The sequence below is a fragment of the Dermatophagoides pteronyssinus genome, unplaced genomic scaffold (genome assembly GCF_027571235.1).
Source record: "Dermatophagoides pteronyssinus isolate colony J.1.1.1.1 unplaced genomic scaffold, Derpt_VIB-CSIC_2022.12 sq0003, whole genome shotgun sequence".
Lineage (NCBI taxonomy): Eukaryota > Metazoa > Arthropoda > Arachnida > Sarcoptiformes > Pyroglyphidae > Dermatophagoides > Dermatophagoides pteronyssinus.
Window position 1 is genome coordinate 2,604,593 of NW_027461527.1, and position 23,756 is coordinate 2,628,348.

Here is a 23,756-nt window from a genome sequence, read left to right on the forward strand (position 1 = left end):
ATAACACATACATTTATACAAGAGAATTTGTAGATTTGTTAGAACTTTTTATTTCAAGAATTTTCATTATTGGTTTTGTTCGTTTTTTTTTTGTTTTTGGAAACTCGGTAAGAAAAACAAAACAAAAAAAACTTTCAAACATCATCATCATTAACAACGACACACAGACAGAACAATTTTGGATCGAAACAAATTTAGTTTTCAATTATAGTAAAAAAACTACATTCAGTTTTAATGAACAAACAAATACCAAAAAAAAACATGAAAATAAAAAACAGAATCCAAATGAAATGAAACATTATCAATAACAATTCATTGGGATAAAAAAAACAAACAAACAAACACTTTTGGGCTTAAAATATCAAACAAACATAACAATTTTGTGGACAAATTTAACTTTTTCATTGTCATTTTCATTTCAACAACAATCAGAATTGTAATAATTATAACAAACAAACACCCAAAATGATCGAAAACAGCAACAAAAGAAGAGGAATAAAAAAATCAATATGAATCAAGAAACAATTTCTGAATCGAATAATGTTCATTAAAAAAAGGCAAAATGAAAAATATATAAAATTTCGATTGAAATCAATAAATCATTGACAATCACATTCATTCATTCATTCATTCATTCACACTATACAAACGGATACCAGATGAAAGTGATTTTTCTTTCTCTCTTTTTCTCATTCTGTTTATTGACTTCTTCGTTTTTTTTTTTTTTTTTTTTTGATTATATAATTCATCTTATAATGTAACACACTTGGGTGTATGTGTGTGTAAAAAAAAAGTAAATATCGATGAAATTAAGTTGTGCTGACAGATCGATGTATTATTTCGTTTTTTTCCCTCTCTCGCTCGGTTCTTTGTTTTCATCATTCGATTAAAGAAGAAAAAGAAAACAAAAAATGTTATTTTACTCGATTGAAACCGAACAATCGAACCTTGTTGTTCATTTTGATAGATGATGAAGAAAAAACTTGAAAGAAAAGTCAAGAATTTCTTTTCTCGATTCTCTCGAATTGATTCAATTTTTTTTTGCCAAAAATTCTTTAAGCTTCTTTATTGAATTGTCATTTTTTTTGTCTGGATTCTTTTTTCCCCATGTCATAGAATAACGATAACCGATCAATTTTTTTTCTTTCATTCTATGAAATTGACAAACGAATTATATGTTGTTGCTGTTGATGATGATGATGATGATTATGTTTCAATCAATCATATTAAATCGCTGAATTGAATGAACATGGATCAAGTTGAAAACAGAAAAAAAACTTATTGATTTTTATGACGACGATGGATTATATAACGGAGATTCAATGAAAATAAAAACATTCAATATGGATTCAAGTTTTGATTTTCAGGTTTTTTTCCTTACTTTTTGAATTACTATCATTGGAAAGGTCAACTTTGAAGAGAAAAAAAATGAAATTTTTTTCTCAAATTCTACCTAGAAATATAAGATGATGATGATGATGTGCTTGGAATTTTTTTTCAAAATAAAAATGAAAAATGAAAACAACAAAAACAAGCCAAAAATAGATAGAAATCGTAATGAAATCAGGAAATAAATTATTTATCTGAACAACTACAACAACAACAACGATGATGAAAAACTTTTACCGGAACTTTTTCTTCTTGTTGCTTATAAATTCAAGATGATGATGGAGAATAGCGAAAAGAAATTCGCTTCTTTCTAGTATGTCATATCTGTTCTGGTTTTTTTTTCTTCGGGAAAATTGAAATGAATATTTTTATAAATCTTTTTTTTTGTATTCCTTGGTTATCATTCTCTGTTGATACTAAGGAACGAACCTTCCACCTTTTCATAGATAATAAAATCAATGCAACATGATAACAAGTTTTTTTTGTGTTTTGTTTCGAAAGGTATTTTGGAATGTAGGATGCTAAGAAAAGATTATATTATGAAAAAAGAAGAAACGATTCTTATCATTTTCCATTTTAACTTTTTTTTTCTGTTGTTGCTGATGATATTTAATTCAATTTTTTTCCGAATCAAAAAATGTGATGAGACATAAAGTGGTGAAAAGAATGATAAAAAAAATTCAAATTAAATTTCATCACCTTTCAATCATCATCGCTGAAGTGAATAATCCTTTTTTTTGAATAAAAAAACTTGATATTTGATATTTGATTCCTGATGGAAAAAAACAAACATCAAATATCCATGATAATGTGATGAACATATGGTTATGATTAGTATGCCAGAATGCTAAATAATTAATAGAATTTTATTTTTTCTGTTTGTCATATGAAATTCTATCAATTTAATCAATTCAAAAGGTAAACAAATATGGAATGAAATGATTGGAAAACAAAAAAAACTCATCCTCAAACTCAACTCAACAATACATTATCATCATCAATGAATCGAATGAATTAATTGCGAACGGAGAGAATGAATGAATGAATGAAATTGTGGATTGTCGAAATATAAAAAAAATTTTTTGTCAATGCCAAATAGGAATGATGTAGTCAGGATATTGGGAAAAACAAAAACGAAAGAAATGAAACGATAATGATGATGATGATGTAAAAAGAATAATAAAAATTCTGAAAAAAAACGTTAATTAAATTGCCAACATTGTCATCAATGAATTTTTTTTTTTGTTTTTACTTCGTCAAAATGATGATGATAATAATACGTGATGAACACAAATACAAACACAGGATATTTATTTATGCAAAACTCTATACTTTATTTTTCCATCCATCCATTCATGTTAGGGTAGAAAAATCACTCCCATCATCAAATAATGAGTAAAAATTGATTTTTTTTCGATTTTTCTTTCTCACTGGAATCAATTCAGTCTTTTGATCATTTCAATTGGTTTTTTATTATTATTATTATCGAGTTTGAGGGACGAGTTTTAGTCCAAGTTACCGTGCTTGATAAATTTATCGATCAAACGACCAACCCAAATAATAATAATTATTTTTTTTTTTGTTTTTTTTTTTGCTTGCCATAATAAAGGTGATGAAAACAGTTATCAAGTGGAAAAAAATGAAAGAATAAAATTTCCAATGTATACACAATGAGTGTGAATACTAATGAAAATCGTGTACAATTGATTATTTTTCGTTCATCATCATAATTCAATATTTATTCATTTCAAAAATTATTCTCATTAATCCTTTGGATCAAACTCACAAATTGAATTATATTTTTTCATGTTTTTTTCTGATCAAACAAAAATGTTTTTAAGGCGGCGGTCCCACTTGTATAAACTAAAAAACTAGTTTGCCGGATCATGCTTGCTTGATATGTTAAACTCGAAAGTTTGTCAAATCGCAAACTTTTCCCGTTTTCTACTTCCACAGTGCATTTTTCGGTTTAGTCTGTTTGTTAGTTTATACAAGTGGGACCGCCGCCTAATAATGAAAATATTTTATTGTTCAATTTATGTAATATGTTAAAAATATGTCATTATTATTGTTTGTTCAGCCACGTCTTTCTAATGATACAAAATTCAACTTTCGATAACGTTCTTGACGACGATTTCGATTTTGTTTTCGTTTGGGATTGTTGTTTGGTATTATTTTTATTGGATAATGTTTTTTATCATTAGGACCACGTTTATGTTTATGAACATGATGATGATTATGATGATGATGTTTTCGATGATGTTTTGATGGTAACATTGTGAAACAAAGAAAGCCAATGATCAACAATATGCATGCCAACAAAATCCAAAATAGTATAAATTTGCCTTTTCCATGATGTTTTGAATCATCATCATGTTTTGGAGTTTCATCATGAGACGATTCATGATTTTCGGTAGTAATTGTAAAAGATGGATTTGATGTAATTGTCTTTTCTGGCTGTCGTCTCGATGTTGTTTTTTCTCTCTGTGATCTTGGTGTTGTTCTTTCTCTCTGTGATCTTGATGTTGTCACTGTTTCCGATGGTTTCCCTGATGGTTGACACTGAAAAAATTGCTCAATACTTTTAGTACGTATTGAATACCATTTATCATAAATTACATTTTGTAATAAATCTCCATCAATAATCAATATTTCATTATTTGATAATGATACTAGATATAGTTTATTAATTTTACCAATAAATCCATATGAAATTTTCATTGATAATTCTATGGTATTTTGACATTCATCATGTTTGTAATTGTAAACAATACGAATACGATCATTTGATGACCAACATAATTGACCAATATAATCAACATATTTATGGTCAGGTTTTCTACGCCATACATACACTTGTTGTTCATTTTCTTCTAACATTATTAATTTATAGAATTCATTTTGTCCAGTAATTTCAATAAAATGATAATTATTCTGTTGTTGATCAGGATTATTATTGTCCATATTTGTATAATGTATTTCAATAATTGTACATGGCTGTGTTTTGATTGTTGTTTGCCAATATAATTGTATTGAATAACCAAATATTTCACCATATAATAAACCGGAATAAAATTGTTTGGATTCAGAACTACATTTCAATGTTGTATTCAACATTGACAATGAGAATGGATGAACATAATTATCATCATTTGTATCATGATCAGGATTTTCATAATACAAATTTTTTGTACATGACATTTGTTTCCATACTTTTCCGAAACCAGTATTGGTTATTTTCGACCAATAACCATATTTTCCAAGTATAATACTATCATCATTATTTTCGATAACATTTTCAAATATAATTATTTGATTTACATTTTTACTTGTTGAAATATATAAATTATTATTAATCAATGAAATGCCAATTGTTTGTTTGAATGTTTGTTGGATAAATGTTCTACATTCGATTTGTTTCTTTTTTGATTGTTGAACATTATCTGATGTTCCGAAAATCCATTCAATTTGTGTCATTATTATTTCTTGCCATTGACAAAGAAAAAAATCTTTAAACATAAAAAATTTAATTGAAAATGTATGATCCAATTTTGATAAAGCAAATGCATCTATAATGGCAATTTTACTTAAAGAATTTGATATTAAATAAATATTATTATTTAAACCAAATCCATATGTTATTTGATATTCGAATGGATCAATTTTATGTTTACATAAATTATCATTAAATTGTTCATATGATATTGTCAATAATACTAATTTTCCACTGTTTCTTTCATAAACAAAACACCAAAAAAACATATCAATCGTTTGATCTATTGAATGAACTTCAAATAATGATTGTGATGGATGAAAAATTATTCGAAATGTTTGGCCATGTTTATTCGAATTATTATCAATTAGAAATATATATGAATCTTTTATAAACTTAATTAGATTATAATGAAATGCTTTTGATATGGTTTTCACATTAAATTTTTCAATTTTCATTGTTGTACAACTATCACCAGCAAACGTTTCCAAACTTAAATGATAATAACATTTTCTTGTAGTAATAAAATATAAATCAAAATTATAAACAATTTTTTGAGTTTTTGTATCGATTCGTTGATACATAACAATATTCGGTAATGTTAATCCATTTTCAATTAATCTAATATAACATCGATAAATTTTATGTTCAATCATTAGTTGTTGAATATTTTTCATATGAATTATTTGTCCACCATCCAGATATAAATGTTCATGATGACGATATTTATTTGAAATTTGATCATAAAAATCATTAACAATAACAATTATATCTTTATCATAGATAAATCGATATATTCGATCATCAACAATCGATATGCCAATAGTTTTTTCTAAATTATTTTTCAAAATTGTTTCACAATTCATACGTGAATCTTTACAGGATGATAATGATGATGATGATGAAAATTGACATGAATCATATGTGCTTGGAAACCAATTAAAATTTTTTATTTGTTTTGTAATCGAAATTCTTCTATTCATTACATTTGAAATCATAATGATAATAATTAAAAATTGTTTAATTTGTTTAATCATTATTTTATTGATGATTGATTATTATTACTAATCACTAAAACAAAAAAAAAAAACAAAAAAATTACAACGATTCGTTTACCATTATTTTTTACTGTTTTTATATTAATGTAAACAAAATGATTGATTGTTTTCAATACAAAAGTTCTATTTAAAAAAAATTTATTAATAAATTCGATAATTCATTAAAACCAAATAATTGAAAAAGATCAACACTACTTTTTCTTTCTCATTCAAAAACGAAACAAATCGAAAATATATTTGAACAGCAGAAAAAACCTGAGACAAAAAAAAATGTGCCAAAATTTAGCGAAAAACAAAAAATAGGAAATAGAGTCAAATTCTTCTGTAAAACGTACACACAGTTTCACATATATGGGACCAGTGGGATCAGAATATAAAAAAAATTAAGCAAAAAAAAATTCCAAATATAAACGCTGATGAAGTGAATTGAAGATGAAAAACAAACGAACAAATCAATATTGTCTTTTGGGTCCAATCCAATTCCATACAATACAATACAATACAATACACAATTACACACCATACAAACATTGTATATTGGAATAATAAGTTTCGATTCTTTTGTTCTTCAATTCGATTCTTCTTTTCATTCGTTCATTCCTTCATTTATTCATCATCATCATCATCATCATTGAAGATTTTCGAAATGGTTTTGTTTGGGTTGATTGAAGAGCTTTCACGCTCTTTTTGTCGTTCTATCATTCTCTTAGGGTTTTTCCTCTCTCACTCTCTTTATCTTTATCTTTCTTTTTCTTTTTCTTCTTTGTTTTTATATTCACAATCTATTTTTATTTGGTTGGATAAATTGATTTGGGAACACACTCACAAACACACACATCATATCACTATATCCTTCGCTAAACTATAGCTAATAATCTATACAACTAATGCCTAAATTAGCTAAAATTATTTGCAAGAATCAGGCAAAGAAAAAAGTTGTCATAATAAGCGTAATAATAAAGCATGGACTCAGCTTTTGATGATGATGATGAAAAAAATGAATTGATCTCAAGGTCCAATAGATTAATCCATGTTTTTTTTCATTCATTCATTTGTTTTCTCAATCATCAAATATCCTAGACGATTGATTATTTATGTACACACAAATCATTGATGTTATATAAGTGGAAAATATTCTAGAAATTCTTTATTATTTTATTTTTGCAATCATCATCATGACCATGAACAAATAATAATAATAATTCTGATAATGTTTTCTGGGATTCCAAACAAAAAATTTTTTTTCCAAAGACAAAAATATTATGTTCAATGTGTGAGGGGACGGGAACAAAAAAAAATCCTCTCAATACAGAGTTTGTTCAATCAAGAAACAACATCTTTGTAAACAGTATATTAATATGAAATTATAATTTTTTTTTTCTTTCTCTCTCTCTTCTTTTTTCAAGTAAACACAAATGCCATCTTGTTGGCAGTGTGTTATTTAATAAAATTATTATTATTATTAAGAAACAACATCGAGTTTCATTTAGTTGTTTTTGATTCAATTCAATTGTCAGATAAAACTTTGAAGTTTCTCAAATAAAATAATTGTCATAATATATTCGGCAATGCAAATAGTCATCATCATCATTCATGAATGATGATGATGATGAACAGAGCATAACATGATTGAATAATAATAGTAAAAAAGAAAGAAAAAACTCTAAATGAATATTGTAAATGTCATCAACCAAAATCAAATATTAAACATTTTTTTTGTGTACAAACAAGAAAGAGACAGAATCAAATGTGTAACTACGAAAGAAAGCAAAAAAAAAAAAAAAAAAATTCAACGATGATAATGTCAAAAAACATGAAACAAAAAACGAGAATTGCAAATAACAAGCTTTATTTCTATAGAATCATCATCATCAATTGTGGCAGTCATTCTCAAAATGATAATGGTAGCATAGTTGATAATGGTGGCCAATTACAATTTTCCAAACAAAAAAAGAAAAGAAAAAATTTGTTTTTTTTTCATTTTGAATTATTGAAAATTGAAAATTCAATTCAATTCAGTAGACTCAGAAACCCACACAATCATCAATCAATAAACATCCAGAAGGGAAAAAGGTTTTTGTTTTCATTTATTATTTCGGGTAATTTTTCATTTCATTAAACATTGTTATTATTATTATTATTTTATTTTGTTGTTGTTATTTTGATTGTCAGATTCTGAAAATTGTTTGAATGAAAATAATGGTAATAATTAAGCAAAAGGAAAAAAAAAGAAAAACCTAAGAAAAGAATAATGAATCGAATGGAAAAGAAAGAAAGTGAATGGAAATGAAGAGAAGTTTTGAAAAACCCCGTTCGAAACCAGAATCAATGATGGAAGCAGAAGAAAAAGGAGAAGAAAAAAAAATTCAATTAAGAATTTTGAAGAATAACAGCCAGAGAATGATGCACACGCAAACACAGAGACACACACACGCACGTCATTTATTAAGAAACATGAAAAGAATTTTTCATTTACAGGAGAAAAAAATATAGTGAAAAATTAAAAAACGTAACGATTAAACCAAAACAAAACAACTATAGAAAAAAAAAGTTGAATCAAAATTTTCTTTGAACAAAAAAGAAGAAATAATTAAGCTGTCGTTTTGAATACAGTGGTATATTCTTGAATTGTATTGAATGAATTTTTTTTTTTTGTTCAAAAGGTTTTCAATTATTAGCAATTGCCATTTCATTTTGAAGATGATGTTCATTTTTTATTTGCTGCTACTGATGCTTTTCATCTTTATCGATTCTGATGATTCTCTTTTTTTTTCAATTTGATTGTTAAACATTGTTAAAAAGAATTTTCGGGTTTTTTTTCACTCTCATCTGGTTGATCATCTATTTATTCATTAATTCATTCATTTATTCATTCATTCAGCTATTTTAGTTGTAAACATACATTTGAATAAAAGATGAGTATTCTAGCTGTATTCTCGCATACATTTAGATTGAGTTTAGATCGTTAACCGTTTGAAAAATTGAAATGATTGAAAATTATTCATTCGCAAAATGTAATAGAAAAAAATAGTGAAAAAAAATCTTGTTTTTGGTTGAAAAAATACGATAAATAGATGGATGGCAGGAAATAAAGGATTAAATGATAATAATAAGAATGTATGAATGAAAAAGCGAAATGAAAAATTCTTTTTGAAAATTGATTTTCTCTAAAAAAAATTTTATCATTGAATGGTCTCTGTCGGTTTTGTTTTTATTTGATCAAAAAAAAAAAGTAGTGTACATAGCAGACTGGCAATACAAATTCACCATAGACACATAACATTAATGATTGCATCGTTAACTTTTTTTCTTTTTTCTTTTCTTTTTTCTTTTTTTTATCGAAAGTAAAATTCACTGATTGTCAACTATTGCGAAAAGAATAAAAGATAAATTGGATACCATCTATATTTTCATAGGATCATTCAATGTGTGTGTGAGTGTGTGTAATTCTTTGAAATGTTCTTCATCATTATTGAACATTTTTCCTATTCATTCGTTTTCATTTTTTCTTCATACTTTGTTTTTTTTTCTGTGTTCACTCCTATTCTGTTTGTCCAGAAATTTTGGAGACACCAAAATAGGTATCAAATACTTGTGAGGAAAATATTTTTTCACAGATAAAAAAACATTTATTTAATGATTGTCACGAATTCATGAAGTGAATGAATTCAATCACAAAGCACATTTTTTACCAACCAGACATACACAAAGAATTGATAGTAAACCATTTAACAAAAGTCAAATAGCCAGAACAGAAAGAGATAGACATGAGGGAATGTATTTCATGGATGATTGGTGGATATCAAATAAAAAAAATCTATTTTTTTCCCCGTTATCTTTCGATTATTATTATTATCATTATTGTTGTTGTAAAAATAACCGTTTGTAACGGTTAAGTGTTAATCAAATGAAAAAAATAAATGATTGGATTCATTATGAATGTTATTAAAATTATAATGTAAATCAATGATGATAGAACATAATAGAAGAACAGATATTTTTTGGATAAAAGTAGGACGAAATTTCGAAGATAATCGAAAATTTCAATCATTTTTGTTGTTGTTGTTAGATGAAAAACTTTCGATGCTGGTCCGAAAAGAAAATCCGGAAAGATTTTACTATAAAGAATTTAAATCAAACTAAAAAAGAAAAAATCTTCAGTATTTGAACAACATCATTTCATTTCTATGATAAATTCTCTGTTTATATATTACATATAAACAACAAACAAAAAAAAAATCATTCAGAATTTGAAATTATAAATTATTCCAGTTTTTTTCATCATTGATCAGCCGAGCAAGAAAGAAAAAAAATAAAGGAATTTTGTTTTATACAGAATTTCATTTCATTTTGTTTCATCCATTCATTCATTCATTCGCTATTCAATTCAATTCAATACAGTATCCAAACATAGCTCCTGGTTTTCAACTTGATTAATTCTTTTTTTTTCGGTGTGTATAGTGAGGCGGATAAAACGAAATTGTAAAGAAGAAAAGAAAAGGAAAAATTTCCATTGCAAAAAGAAAATGAGAATTCGGTGTTGTAATTTTTTTGGATGACGAAAAACAAAAAAGATATCGAAAATAAAGTATTTTTTTTTTGGTTGAAAAATAGATGACTAAACTATAAAAAGAGAAAAGAAAAAAAAAAAGAGAAAAGAAATTAAATCTTTGGTCTAAAAGTATGTGTTCAGTATCTCATCACAACTTATCGAGAAAAAAAAAACAAATGGCTAGTTTTTGATCAACGAACCGAACGAATGTAATGATCGAATCCAAAAGAAAAACAACAATCAGTTCTGTGCAAACATTGTTGTGCAAAAAAAAACATTCAGGTCCCTATGAAACGAAAAAAAATAAAATCCTGGTACATCATTGGATGGGCACGATTGTTTTACGATTAGCAAATGAAATTGGGATTGAATATAACTAAAAGAAAGAAAAATTTTGTTTCATTATATCATAGTGTATTTTACATATCAAATATTATCTTTGAATGTCCAACCAAAAAAAAAAAAAAAAAAAACAGGATGAACCTCTTTGAACGAAAATTAACAACATAAATAAATAGTGGACAGCAGCCAACAAGGCAAACATCAAACAAATCAAAAAAAAAAAATCATGACGAACGAAAATTGAAAAAAAAAGTTCAATTTGAACCAACAGAATATTCTAAAAATTCCTGAGGGGAGAAATGAAAAGAAAAAGGAATTAAATTGAAAGTGATGACGATATAATATGTTACAGAAGACTAGGGGCAAAAAAATAAAATAAAATAAAATTTCAAAAAGCCGTCAAACAAAAATCTGACACAAAAAAAAATTTCAAAAAGCCGATATTGCAGCCAAAAAAAACGTGAAAGAAATTAAGTAAATAAATACCCTATTCAAGTTGGCCAAAAAAAAAAAATCTTTCAATCATCAGAGTAAAAGTGAAAGAAAAAAAAATTTTTCTTTCGTTTGGACAAATTTCAAAACATTTCGACTAATTCTGTCATGATATATTCTATACTATTACTTCTTATCTTTGATTCTAAATCTAGCTTTAGCTTAGAGTTTGAAATTGAAAAAAAATCAGAAAAAGAAAGAATCAGAATACAAAAATTCTCAAGAAAATATTGTCATCATCATCATCATCATCATATCTTTATATTATTGAACCATAAAGTCTTGAAGAATAAAGATAGTGAGAGAGAGTGAAAAGTTTCATTTTAACAATCTTTCCTTTCGACTGACATTTTATTCACTCTATTACTTCAAAAAAAATAGAAAGAATTCGCATCATCATCATCATCATCTAAAGCTTCCGCATCAACAAAAGATACGATTTTTATTGGAATGGAGAAAAAAACAGAGTTTTTTTCTTCATTCTGGACAAATCTTTACACATACACCGTTCTCATTTCTTTTCATTCATTCATTCATTCATGCAAAGAATATTATTATTTTGCATGAAAAAATATAAATTGAATTCAATAGAAAAGTAGAAGAAGAAATGAAAGAAAAATATGAACTGTTTATCAAAAAAAAGTGAAAATGAAAATGAAAAAAACTGTTTCGAATGAAAAGTTATCAAAATCATTTAATTCATTCGTAAGAGTTATATATTTTTTTTTCTCATTGAATTAAATGAAATTAAAAATCTTTTCATTTTGCAGCAATCCGATCTGCAGCAGTGTTAACAAAAGAAAAAATATCCCGATGATGCGAAAAAATCTGGTACATCCTCCCCTTTTTTTCCTTCAAATGATGAAGAAAAAAAATCATCATAATCATTGAGTTGAGTGTTTCAAAAATCACATAAAAAAATCCAAAATAACAACAACAACAACAACAACAAAAACAATCCCTAAAATGGAAACTTTACTGCATTGCATTTTTCATTTCATTTCATTTCATATAGAAAATGATGATGTATAGGATTCATTTCTTCTTTTTGTTTCGGCTGGACTTGTTTTTTTTTTGATCCAAAGTCTGACTTTTAATAATTGCAAACAGAAAAAAAATAATGTTTCAAACGGGAAAAAAACAAGAAAGAAAAAATCAAAATCAAATGACGATGACGACGATCATCAACATTGATGGATCAAAGAAAAATAAAACAACAACAACAACATAGAATTATTGATAGAACAAGAAAAAAAGCAGCAAAGAGAAAATGAAAATCCAAACATTGTTAGTGATGATGATGATGGTAACATTGACATTCTTACGATTCAGAATTAATAACGTTGACACAAATATTGGGCGTAATAGAATGTCGTTGTTGTTGTTGTTGTTGTTTGATGATCAGAAAAAAACAACCAGCTAATTTTATTTTACATTGACATAAAATGAAGATGAGACGAGACAAGACAAAAAATAAAATAAAATAAAATCCGAAAAAAACCAATGAAGAGAAAAAAAATTATTATTATTATTTTAGATTAAAATTGCTGATCCAAGCTTTGATTAACACACACAAAGTATGGTGGGCCAAAAAACATTGATGACAATCCCTTTAGTTTCAGTCGAAAGCCTATATTTATTATGGCAACGATAACGAGACTGTACGTCAAAGACATAGGAAAAAATTGTTGTCAGATAAAATTCAAAAGCCAACGATAAAGAAAGTAAGAAAAAATTATTCAACTAAACATTTTTGTTGTCACTATAGATAATGCGAAACTCTGTGTGTGTGGTGTATCTGATAGAAAATAACATCAGCATTATGAAATGAAAGAATATTCCTTCTTTCTTTTCACTATGTTCATTAGTTTACCGAAAAAAAACCTTTGTTGTCGTTGTTGCTGCTGCTGCTTATATTCATTATTTATTTTTATTTTTTTTCACCCGCTACTCGAAAAAAAACAGATTTAAGTCAAGAATCAAGCAATTGAGTTAAAAAATGAAAGCCGACGGGAAAAAAATAGTTAAAAGACAACAACAACAAAAACAAAATTGAAAAAAGTAAATCAGGAACGAAATTACATGATAATTCATTTAGGAACATGAGTTTCATAATACTTCACTATAGTAAAGAGAAAAACAATGAATGCAGACGATGATGATGGCGACACAACATCAGGGTTAAGAAAAGAAGGCTAGGGACAAAAATAGAACAAATCCAATGAAGAATTTGAAAAGAATAAAAAAAATAATTGAGTTATATTGTGTGTGTACGTAGAGGGAAAAAAAGAGAGGAATTCTTTCATTCTTGAATCTCAATGATGATGATGTGAGACATTACTTAACCCACATTTTTATATATGCAACGCAACATAAAAAGCCACCGTAGGGGCCAAAAGTCAAACTTTTTATTTGAAATTATCATGATTTGTCTCATGAAAGAATCCAGAAAAAAAAGAAAAGAAAATAAGATTGACAAACAATGAGGGAAAGAGAAAAATTTTATTTTTTGACATTCAAATTATATGGATAGTGTGTGTGTGTGTTTGTGTAACGATAGATAACATTATTTTCAAATAAATAAAAAAAAAGAAATGATCAATTCAATTCAATTCAAAGAGAAAGGCCATTGACCCTTTTTTTATTTATTGAAAAATCGAAATTCTCTATAATAACAACAACGGAAAAGAAAAAAAAATCAATTTAATACCCTGAAACCCAAAAACAAAACAAAACAAAATCGATCACATTGAAATTTTATTTTGTTTTTTGTTTTCAAATTTTGTTATTGTTGTCATGAAAAAAATAGCTAATATTTAGAAAAGTTACGATAGCAATTACTGTATGCCAAATATCCAAAAAAATAGCCAAAAGAAGAAAAAATCCTCAATATTTAGAGTAATCATTGATTGAAAAAGAAATGGTTACATCTCGTTTTTGGATATATATTCTCTGAACATGTGGGTGTGTAACAGAGAGAGGGGGGTTTCTTAGAAATGAAAAAAAATTCAATCATTTACTGAATAAATGAAAACAACCATATTTTTCTATTGCTGCAAAACTAATAATGATTTCTATTGATGATGATGATGATGATGATTGGTATGATTGAATGAGTGATGGTAATATATTAAATTAATCATTATTATTATTATTTTTGCTTATTTTCCGATCATTAAATAACGGTTTATATCGGACAAACAAGAGAGAGAGAGAGAGAGAGAGAGAGAGAAAGAGATGGAAAAGTAAAAAACAACTGGTAAAAAAAATTGATGAAGAACTTGAACCAAACAACAAACTAAAAATAGCGAGAAAAAATTGATTGCATGCTCATATGATGATGATGATGATGATGATGATGATCAGGATTTCATCAATCAAAATCAAATAAAACAAGAGAAAAGAGTAAATAATAATAATAATAAATTTCATATCATGGATACTATTCAACTATTCCGTATGGATACCGTTATTCTTTTTTTTTATTTTTTAGCTAATGCGATATATTACATCCTAAACACTATATCATCATCATTGATATCATCCACTTTTTGTTGGTTGTTGGTTGGTGTTTTTTTTTCTATATTCTGACTCAACTAAATTGTCCATCCAATCATTCATCTTTTTTTGTTTCAGTTTTTATTTTACTCCTACCAACACACATACATACATCAATAGCTTATTGTAAGTGGGGTTTGGAAAAATATGAAACATTGACTGGGGTAGTCATCATAAGGCATCAATCAAATTAAATCATAATTTCATTTTCTCTTTCTTTTTACTTCGATACTATATGATGGCGATTGAATATATTGCAGATGGATCGCATTTTTTTCCAAAAAAAAACTAAACTGAAAATATTGCTTGGTGCATATTATAATATAATCAATTCCAGAATACAAAAACCAAACTGAAACATTAGAATAGTGACTAGCGAGTGAATGAATGAGTGAGTGAGAAAAAATGATGTATCAAATTCTGTCTAGGTTGTTCTGGTTTCAACCATCCATTCAACGAATAACAAAAAATAAAGAACTTCATAAACAAATGAAATCACAAGAAAAAATGAACGGTTGAATTTATTGAATAATGAGCATCAGCATCACACAACACAACAACAGTACAAGAGTAATCAACTAAAAAGATAGGAAACAGTTATTGTTGTTTTTTTTGTGCCTATCATACTAAATACCCAAAATAGTTCAGGTTAATAATGAATATTTAAAGGAGAAACAAAAATTTGTTGTTGCTGTTTCAATGTAAATTTAACAAAAAGGCAATTTTTACGAAAGGAAGAAGAAAAAATAATTCATCATTATAATTATACAATGAAAAAATCATCATCAGGTTCGAAGAAAAGAAAAACGGTAAAGTGAAAAAACAAAATTCAAATTGAAACCCAAGAAGGCTGCAAACAACAACAAACAACAAAAGCGAAAGAAGAAGAAGAAGAAAAAATCCATTTTCGATCTGTTTGTCTTTGTTATCATCAAGTGTATATCATATTTCATTATCATTTTCGAAAGTATAAAAAAAAATTTGATAACACAACATCGTCGTTGATAACATAGTGGTGGTGGTGGTGGTGGTGGGTATTCTCCTCACAATGCAATTATAATTTTGATTTTTTTTTCTTGACGCTATTCGATCCATTGATTGTTGACTGATAAGACTGAGGAAAAAAAAAGAAAAAGAATCGGAATGGTGTTTCGGTATATGGGACGGAGAGAAAGAGAGAGAGAGAGAGAAAGTGAAAGTGCGATAGAGAGGATAAGAGTAGGAGAAAATGATTTGAAATTTTTTTTTCTTTCTTTTTTTTCATCATAAATATTATCATAATAATTATTTGCCATCAAATTGATGACAAATAATGGCATATAACATTGATAATGATGATGATGATAATGATAAAAGAATTCTAAAGAATAAAAATAACCACAAACAAACATCAACAACAACAACAACAACAAAAACGAATGAATGAATGAATAAAAAGCTGAAGAAAATGCATCAGGAATTCTTATTTTTGTTTGCTTGTTTTATTCTTAGTGACAAACTCAACAACAACAACAACAACAACAAAAAAAAATAATATTCCATAGAGAAAACAATGATGATTCATAATACTTTGTTGTTGTTGTTTTAGATTCTTTATTTCGCCAATATTATTTCAACAATCAACTTCTTTATTTTTTCTACTTACTAACTAACCAACCAACCAACCAACCACCCAACATCATCATCATAATAATAATAATGTAATTCAAGATGATCATCAATTCCAAAAAAAAAGAAGAATATTCATTACATTATACATTTTATATAACATCTGATATATTTGCTTGAGAAAAATGAAAATAAAAATAAAAGGAGAGAATATAATAATAAAAATAATAATAATAATAATTCGTTTTCATCATCATCATCATCATAAGCATTAACAGTTTACCAATGATGATGATGATGATGATGGAAAAGGAAATAGCAATAGAGAATAGAATCTAGCCAGAAAACCAAAAACTAGCGGCCAAAAGAATAAATAGAAGTAACAAAACAAAAGAAAACAAGAATCTGTTATAAATGCACGTCCAGAAAACAAAAACAAAAAATATAATCACATAATCATCATCATTATTATCATCATCATCATCATAATAATGACAATCATAGTAATTTGGTGAAAAAAAAGGGGGAAGTGTGCGTGTGTGGTTCCCAACCAACAACAACAACAACAACAAAAGCAATTGCCGTATCATATGATATATACAAACACACAAAAACCAACTAACAAACAATTCAAAGTGTGAAATAAACGGATCAAATGAATGGCCTCTCATTTTGGTTTTGTTTTTGATATCATTTGATTTGAAGGAAAGAAAAAAGGCAAATGACAAACCACAATGTGAATGACAAAAAAAAAAGAAAATGGAAATAAAACTTAAGAAAAAGATAAATTTAATGATAGTTTTCGTTTCACTTGAAAAAAAGGCAAATTCCAAAGAATTTCCATCCCCTTTGATATGTATCTCTGTTGTATGCGAAAGAATAAGACAAAAATTTTTATTCTTAAAAAAAAGAAATGTAAATGAAAAAATACAATTGAAATTTTGATGATGATGAAAATGTAAAATGCAAAATATTTAAGTTGGTTGATTGTTTTATTGTTCTATGAATGAATCAAAGAATAAAACGAAATAAAATTTTTTGTTTGAATCATTCGATCTAGTCAACCAACGAATGGATGGCCTACAAATGAAAAGCATCCATGACACCCAGGAAACAGATTTGTTTTTGGTTTCTTTGTTGAACAATCATTTAGCATCATTTTTGTCATGGTGAAATAAATCAGACCCAAAAACAAAAAAATTGACAACATAATTTTCATTCTAACAACAAAACAAAAAAATCTCATATCAACATTTGAATGTCAAATCAGGAATGAAAAAAAAATCATCATTGAAAAAAATGATAGTGAAAATGAATGAATGAAAATATTCTCTAGCAAAAGGAAATTGAAATAGAATTGTAAAACTGGAACAAAACAAAACAAAACAAAAAAAAACTTGTTCATTTTCAATCGTGTGTAGTGTGTGTATACACTTGACATTCGGCACATTGACAATCGATCACAATCAAAAAAAATGTTGTCGTCATTCTTTTAATGGAAAAAAATGTGAAATTCAAAGTAAAAAAAAAAAAGAATTCAAGCTTATGGGCAATTTATAATTCTGGAAATAAAAGACAAACAATATGTGTGTGTGTGTGTGTATTGACGGCATTTTTTAAAAAATAAATGTTAATCATCATCATCATCAGAATCTAATATTAACAACATTGGAAGCAAAAAATATGATGATGATAATGTTGATCATGATGAAAATTGCCTAAAGATAGAATACATGATGAACAACAACAACAACAATGAATATTTAAAACTAAAAGCAAAGAATACAAAAATTTCAAGTTTTCAATATCATTTCATAGATTCTTTACATCACACATGTATTTTAAAATGTTGTTTTTTTAAAACGAATAACTACGTTGATTGTTATCATGATCCTTGTTATAATATTTTATTGTTATTGATGTTTTTGTTTTCTGTTGTTTTTGTTGCCTAGTTTGTTTTTTTTTTCAGATTCAATGTTGTTGTATTTGATTCCATCCATTAATTTATTCATTTATTTTTTTTCGTTTTGTTTTTGTTTTATTTACAGAAATAATACAAAACTTGATGCTTTTTTTTGTCTTTCCGTATGATATGAATTTACGATTTGCATATTTGTTTGTTTGTTGTTGTGAATTGGTTACAATGAAATGTGCAAAAGGAAAATTCTGTAGGGCAAATTTTTCGTTTCATAAAGTAAAAGATAAAAAAAAAGATGCTTGAAAGATCAAAACCAAATAAATGATCCAGAATTCATTCATACAAACAAAAATAAATGTTTTTTTTTGTGAAAAAAATAATTCACATTGATTCAAAAATTTCTTATCTGATCGATTACAATGAAAAAAAACGACAACAACAACAATAATAAATTCACAAACAAACAAACAATCAAAGACAAACTAAACGAACCAAACCAGATAAATAAAAACAATACAGAATAATCACCCTGAAGGAAAAGGCAAGACAGAATAAATTTAAGGAAAATGTTTTTTCTTTTCTTTTCAAATTGCCTGTGTGTATTTTTTGTTTTTTGTTTTATTTTCGAGATAATACAATCTCTTTTCTTGCGTTCGTTCATTATTCTTTCTTTGCGTTATTTTATGAATGAGAAATTGTTTACATGCACATAAAATTTTTCCAAAAAAAACAAAACAAACATCATTAATTGAATATAAAATATAATCCACATCTGTGGTCAAGAAAATAAAATGTGTATTAAAATTCAAATCACCCAATCACCAACATTGAACTATATTCACATTTTAATCTTTATTGCTATCCAATGTGTGTGCGTGTGAAATAAATGTTATTTGATTTTCAATTTGATTCTTTCATAAAGAATTTTTCAAAGAAAAATTTGCAAATAATCATTATGATTATGATGATAATAATGATCATTATCACCATTAAATAAAGCTTCAACAATGAAGAAAATAAAAAACAATTTGATAATGGCTATCATGTTGTTCATCATCATCTACAACATTTTCAGGAATGAAAGTGCAAAATTCATTTTCGGCTGATAATGGTTGAGGATATATATTTTTTCCAGCTAATAAAACATTATTCGAAACTAATATAACACTTGATAAAAGTAAATATTATTTTATCAACAGAATTATATCCGTTTATTTTTTTTCACGGATATTGTCAAATTTTTTCTTTTCGTAAACATTCTCACAAACATCAATAACGAATAATTTAAAAAAATTCCATTTTCACAATATGAAGTGAAAAAATAACAAAAACATTTGCACGTTTATATTGAACAAATATTATTGTAAAAAAAGTAATAGGAAAAAAAGAGATAGGAATATTAAAAGAAACAAACACCCACCGGATAATAAGGCAACATTGAAAATGAGCAACAATATTAATTTAAATATCATTATAAACATCATTTTTGTTAGATCCGGATATTTTTTCTGGCTAGTTGAAACGTTGACGGTATTATTATTATTATTATTAATATTTTTGTTGTTGTTGATAGTCATTTTTTTTCTTTGATGACAATAAATATGATAGAGATGTATAAGTTAAAAATTTTGATAAAAATAACGATAGAAATGAAACAGAGAAGAAAGAAAGAAAAAATTTTTGGAAATATTTAAGTAAACGAATAATGATTATGATGATAAAATGATGATGATGATGAGCAATTGATAAATAATTATAGCTAAGAATGATGATGTGAATGATGATGTAGATGATGATGATGATGGATTATGAAAAATAAGAATATTTCGATGAAATTTGATGTAATATCTTCGTTTGATGATGATGATTACATTTCATTCAATCCATCAGATTTGATTTATAATAATAGAAATAGATAGGTACAATGGAAATATTATGAATTTTTTCTCTTTTTTCCAAATATTATTATTATTTTCAACAACATCATGATGGTCAATAATATTCTGTTGTTGTTGTTGTTGTTGTTGTAATCATCATTTTGATCATTATTATTACTATTATCATCATCATAATGATAATAATCAATATAATTATATAACTATATGATTGTTGAAAATGAATGTTGAGTAACAATAAGTATCATCATCATCATCATCGATAATATTGATATTTCATCAACAACTATCTGGAAATGATGATTATATTGATGATATTGATTACTATGGAATGCTTGAATTATTGTTATCGTTGTTGTCACCATCAGTATGTCATTGAATTTATTTATCACAGCACCCCAATAAGAAAACAACGAAAAAAAAACCATACTAATGATGATGGATTATAAACTGAATTCAATAATGAAATTGTATAGGAAAGAATTATTATTTTTTTCGGAAATCGAGCAATCAATAAGAAAGAAGAAAGAAGAAGAAGAAGAAAGAAACCAAAGAGAGAAAATGAGTGAAAGAATTAGATAAGAAGAAATGAAGAATGAAGAAAAGAGAATTCGATTATAAGACGGAAAACAACAAATAATTTGATTTTTTTTTTTTGGTTTTGGTTTGGTTTGATTTGACTGAAAATGATGAATGTGGTAAGTGTTGTTGTCGGTTTTTTTTATCTTGTTGTAATATTCAATTCTAAAATGATGATAATGATTTGACAAATTGATTTGAATCAAGATTGTAAAATGTGTGTGTGATTCTTGTGTGTGTAGCAGCAGTGAAGAAAAACGCTTGGAATTAAATTGGTTAAAAAAATTGAAAATGAGAAAAATTCCGTAGAATTTTCTTGCCAAGATTATTGTCAAGGATTTTAAATCTTTTCTGCTTGGTTGTTCAAATACTTGTAAATTAGAGCAAAAAGCTTTTTTTTTGTCCAAAAAACAACAAAAAATTAAAGTTTTTTTTCATTAAAAGCAACAGAATAACGATAAACTTCGTTGTTTAAAAAAAAGGAAAAAGCAAAACGAAACATCAAATCACAGCATACACCATAAAATAAAAATCACCAATTTAGAGTTTTAATTATCATACAGCACACAAATGATAATAATGACGATACACACAAAGATTTTTTTTCACTTTACTTTACTTTTTTCTTCATTACAAATTGATTATTATTATAAAATTCTGTTGATAATAATCCGGGAATTCGAAGAGCCGGATTTCTCTTTTCTCTCTCTCTCTCTCTCTCTCTTTTTCTTCCTTTTACGTACATTCTCAAAAATCAATCCAAAACAAATAAGTCGATGACGAACACGATACTAATCAAAATAAACAACGACGTCAAAATGTTGAAAGATTAAAAGTTGTTTGTAAAAATCTTGTTATTATTCATCATGTTGTTGATAATGATGGTGATTGGCCGGAAAAAAAATCTGTAGTAAAAAAAAAAGAAAAGAAAAGAAAAGAAAAAAAACGAAATTCTTTTATATATAGAATAGAGAAATAAGAGATAGAAGGAAAAAAGAAAACTGAGAAAATAATAATGATGACAACAGCAACAAAATGAGAATTTCATTATCATTAGTTATTTATTTATTTTACTTCAAATCCGTCTTATTATTATTAGCTTTTGTCGTCGACGTTGTTGTTATTATTATGTAACACGAAAAAAAAAATATTCCCTTATCCATCAATGTAATGTAACATTGACAATTTTGTTTTGCTTTTTTGTTTTTCGATTTTCAAGATTCCGAATGAAAGAAATTCTGACAACATTTAAACATTTAGCATTTTTTTGGGGGGCCGGTCATCATCAATGTTGTTTTTCTATTTGTTTTTTAATTTGATAATGATTTTGGTTGGTGTCGCAAATGAATTGACAAATTGCCAATTTGGATTCGAAAAAAACGAAAAAAATTATTATCAAAATTCTTTCAATACATAGATAATTTGATGAAAATTAAATAATTTTGTTTTTGTTTGTGTGTGTGTTCGTTAATGCATTTTTTTCCTTCTTTCTTTCCTCATTGGTTGATGGATTCTTTTTTTAGGTTTGTTGTTTGTTATTTGCCCATTTTTCAGAAGAAAATTTCCATTTCACTATTCCGTTTTGTTATTGGCCAAAAAATCTTTAATCAATATTGACCATGATGGAACAGTAATAACAACAACAACAACAAACGTGTATAATGAGATTCAAAAAAAAAAATTCTTAAGAAATGATTTCCAATTCTGATTCTGCAAAAAATAAAAACAGCAAAAAAAAAAAAAAAAAAATGATGACAAAAAAAAAGAGGAAAAAGAAATTCCGTTATTTCAAGACAGAATTGAATGAATGAATGCTATCGATTGTGATCGAAATGAAAAACAATCAAACTATAATTTAATGAATGATATAATGAAAATGACAAGATTGACACATTGATTTGTCGTAGACGTAGTTGGTTGTTGTCGTCATCATCATCATCATCAAATCATATAATTAAGTCGTTTCATCATCATCATCATCATCATCACCAACATCATAACCATGTTATTTGTCATCGCTAAAATTTCAGAAAATATAAATCAACTTTTTTCTTTTTTTTTGCTGTTTCTTCGTCGTCAGATATTGCATGTCAAGCTGTTATTTGTTATTTTTTTTTCTTGTTGTTGTTGTTGTTGCCCGATTCTGTTTGGAAAGGCCGGTTTAAAGAAGCAATTCTACATTTGAAAACTAAACTGATTGATGATTTTTTTTTCGTTCGGATGTAACCAAGTAATAAATTTTGAATGAAAAACAAAAAATTAAAATTGATGAAAATTTTTGTTGTTTTTGAAAGAATTTTTTTAAAAAAAATTGCAAGCAGAAAATTCATTTTTTTTTCATTGCAAAAAATTTCAATTTTATTCTTTTTTGTTTTTTTTTTCTTTGAAAAAACCACTAAAAAAATTTTAATAATAAATTTCCAAGGAAAAAACAATTTCAAACAAAATCCAAAATTGAAAATGAAGTTGTTTTTGATTTCTATATTAATTGTTCAAACGAAAAAAACCAAAAAAACATCATTATCATCATCAAAGTTGGATGGTAAACACTTGAAATTATTGCAGTCAATGAAGTTGTTTGGCTATTGTTTATGCCATGATAATGATGATAATAGCGAATGGGATGCAAATTTTCAAAACAAAAGACCACTATAGGAATAACTTTAAATTCATACATAAAAATGACAACAACAACAACAACAAGTCGGAATTTCGTTTATTTCTTTCTTGTTTTACACAAATAGAAATTACATTTTCCATTAAATTTTTTGTTGTTCGTTCGTTTTGTAGATCCAGATGAAATTCTCATTTACCAAAATTTTAAAGAATTTTTCGTGCCATTTCGTGGATTGGTTACCAAAATAGAGAGAGA

At 26.4% G+C, this 23,756-nt stretch overlaps 2 protein-coding genes across 2 annotated transcripts in view; both read right to left on the bottom strand.

Moving 5' to 3' along the window:
• Positions 1-20,059, bottom strand: part of nAChRbeta1 (nicotinic acetylcholine receptor beta1) — a 52,369-nt gene extending 32,310 nt beyond the window's left edge. Inside the window, exon 1 of the mRNA XM_075825221.1 lies at positions 19,831-20,059. Coding sequence (XP_075681336.1) covers positions 19,831-19,987 — 157 coding nt within the window. The 5' untranslated portion in view covers positions 19,988-20,059. The remainder of the gene's footprint in view (positions 1-19,830) is intronic.
• Positions 3,217-6,843, bottom strand: LOC113793623 (uncharacterized). Its single transcript, XM_027343674.2, has one exon. It carries the CDS (start codon positions 5,917-5,919, stop codon positions 3,466-3,468), a length of 2,454 nt encoding a protein of 817 aa, XP_027199475.2. The 5' UTR covers positions 5,920-6,843; the 3' UTR covers positions 3,217-3,465.
• Positions 20,060-23,756: the final 3,697 nt, after the last annotated feature.

Coding starts and splice junctions, on each gene's coding strand:
- LOC113793623 (XM_027343674.2), bottom strand. CDS start 5,919: ATGATTAAACAAATTAAACAATTTTTAATTATTATCATTATGATTTCA.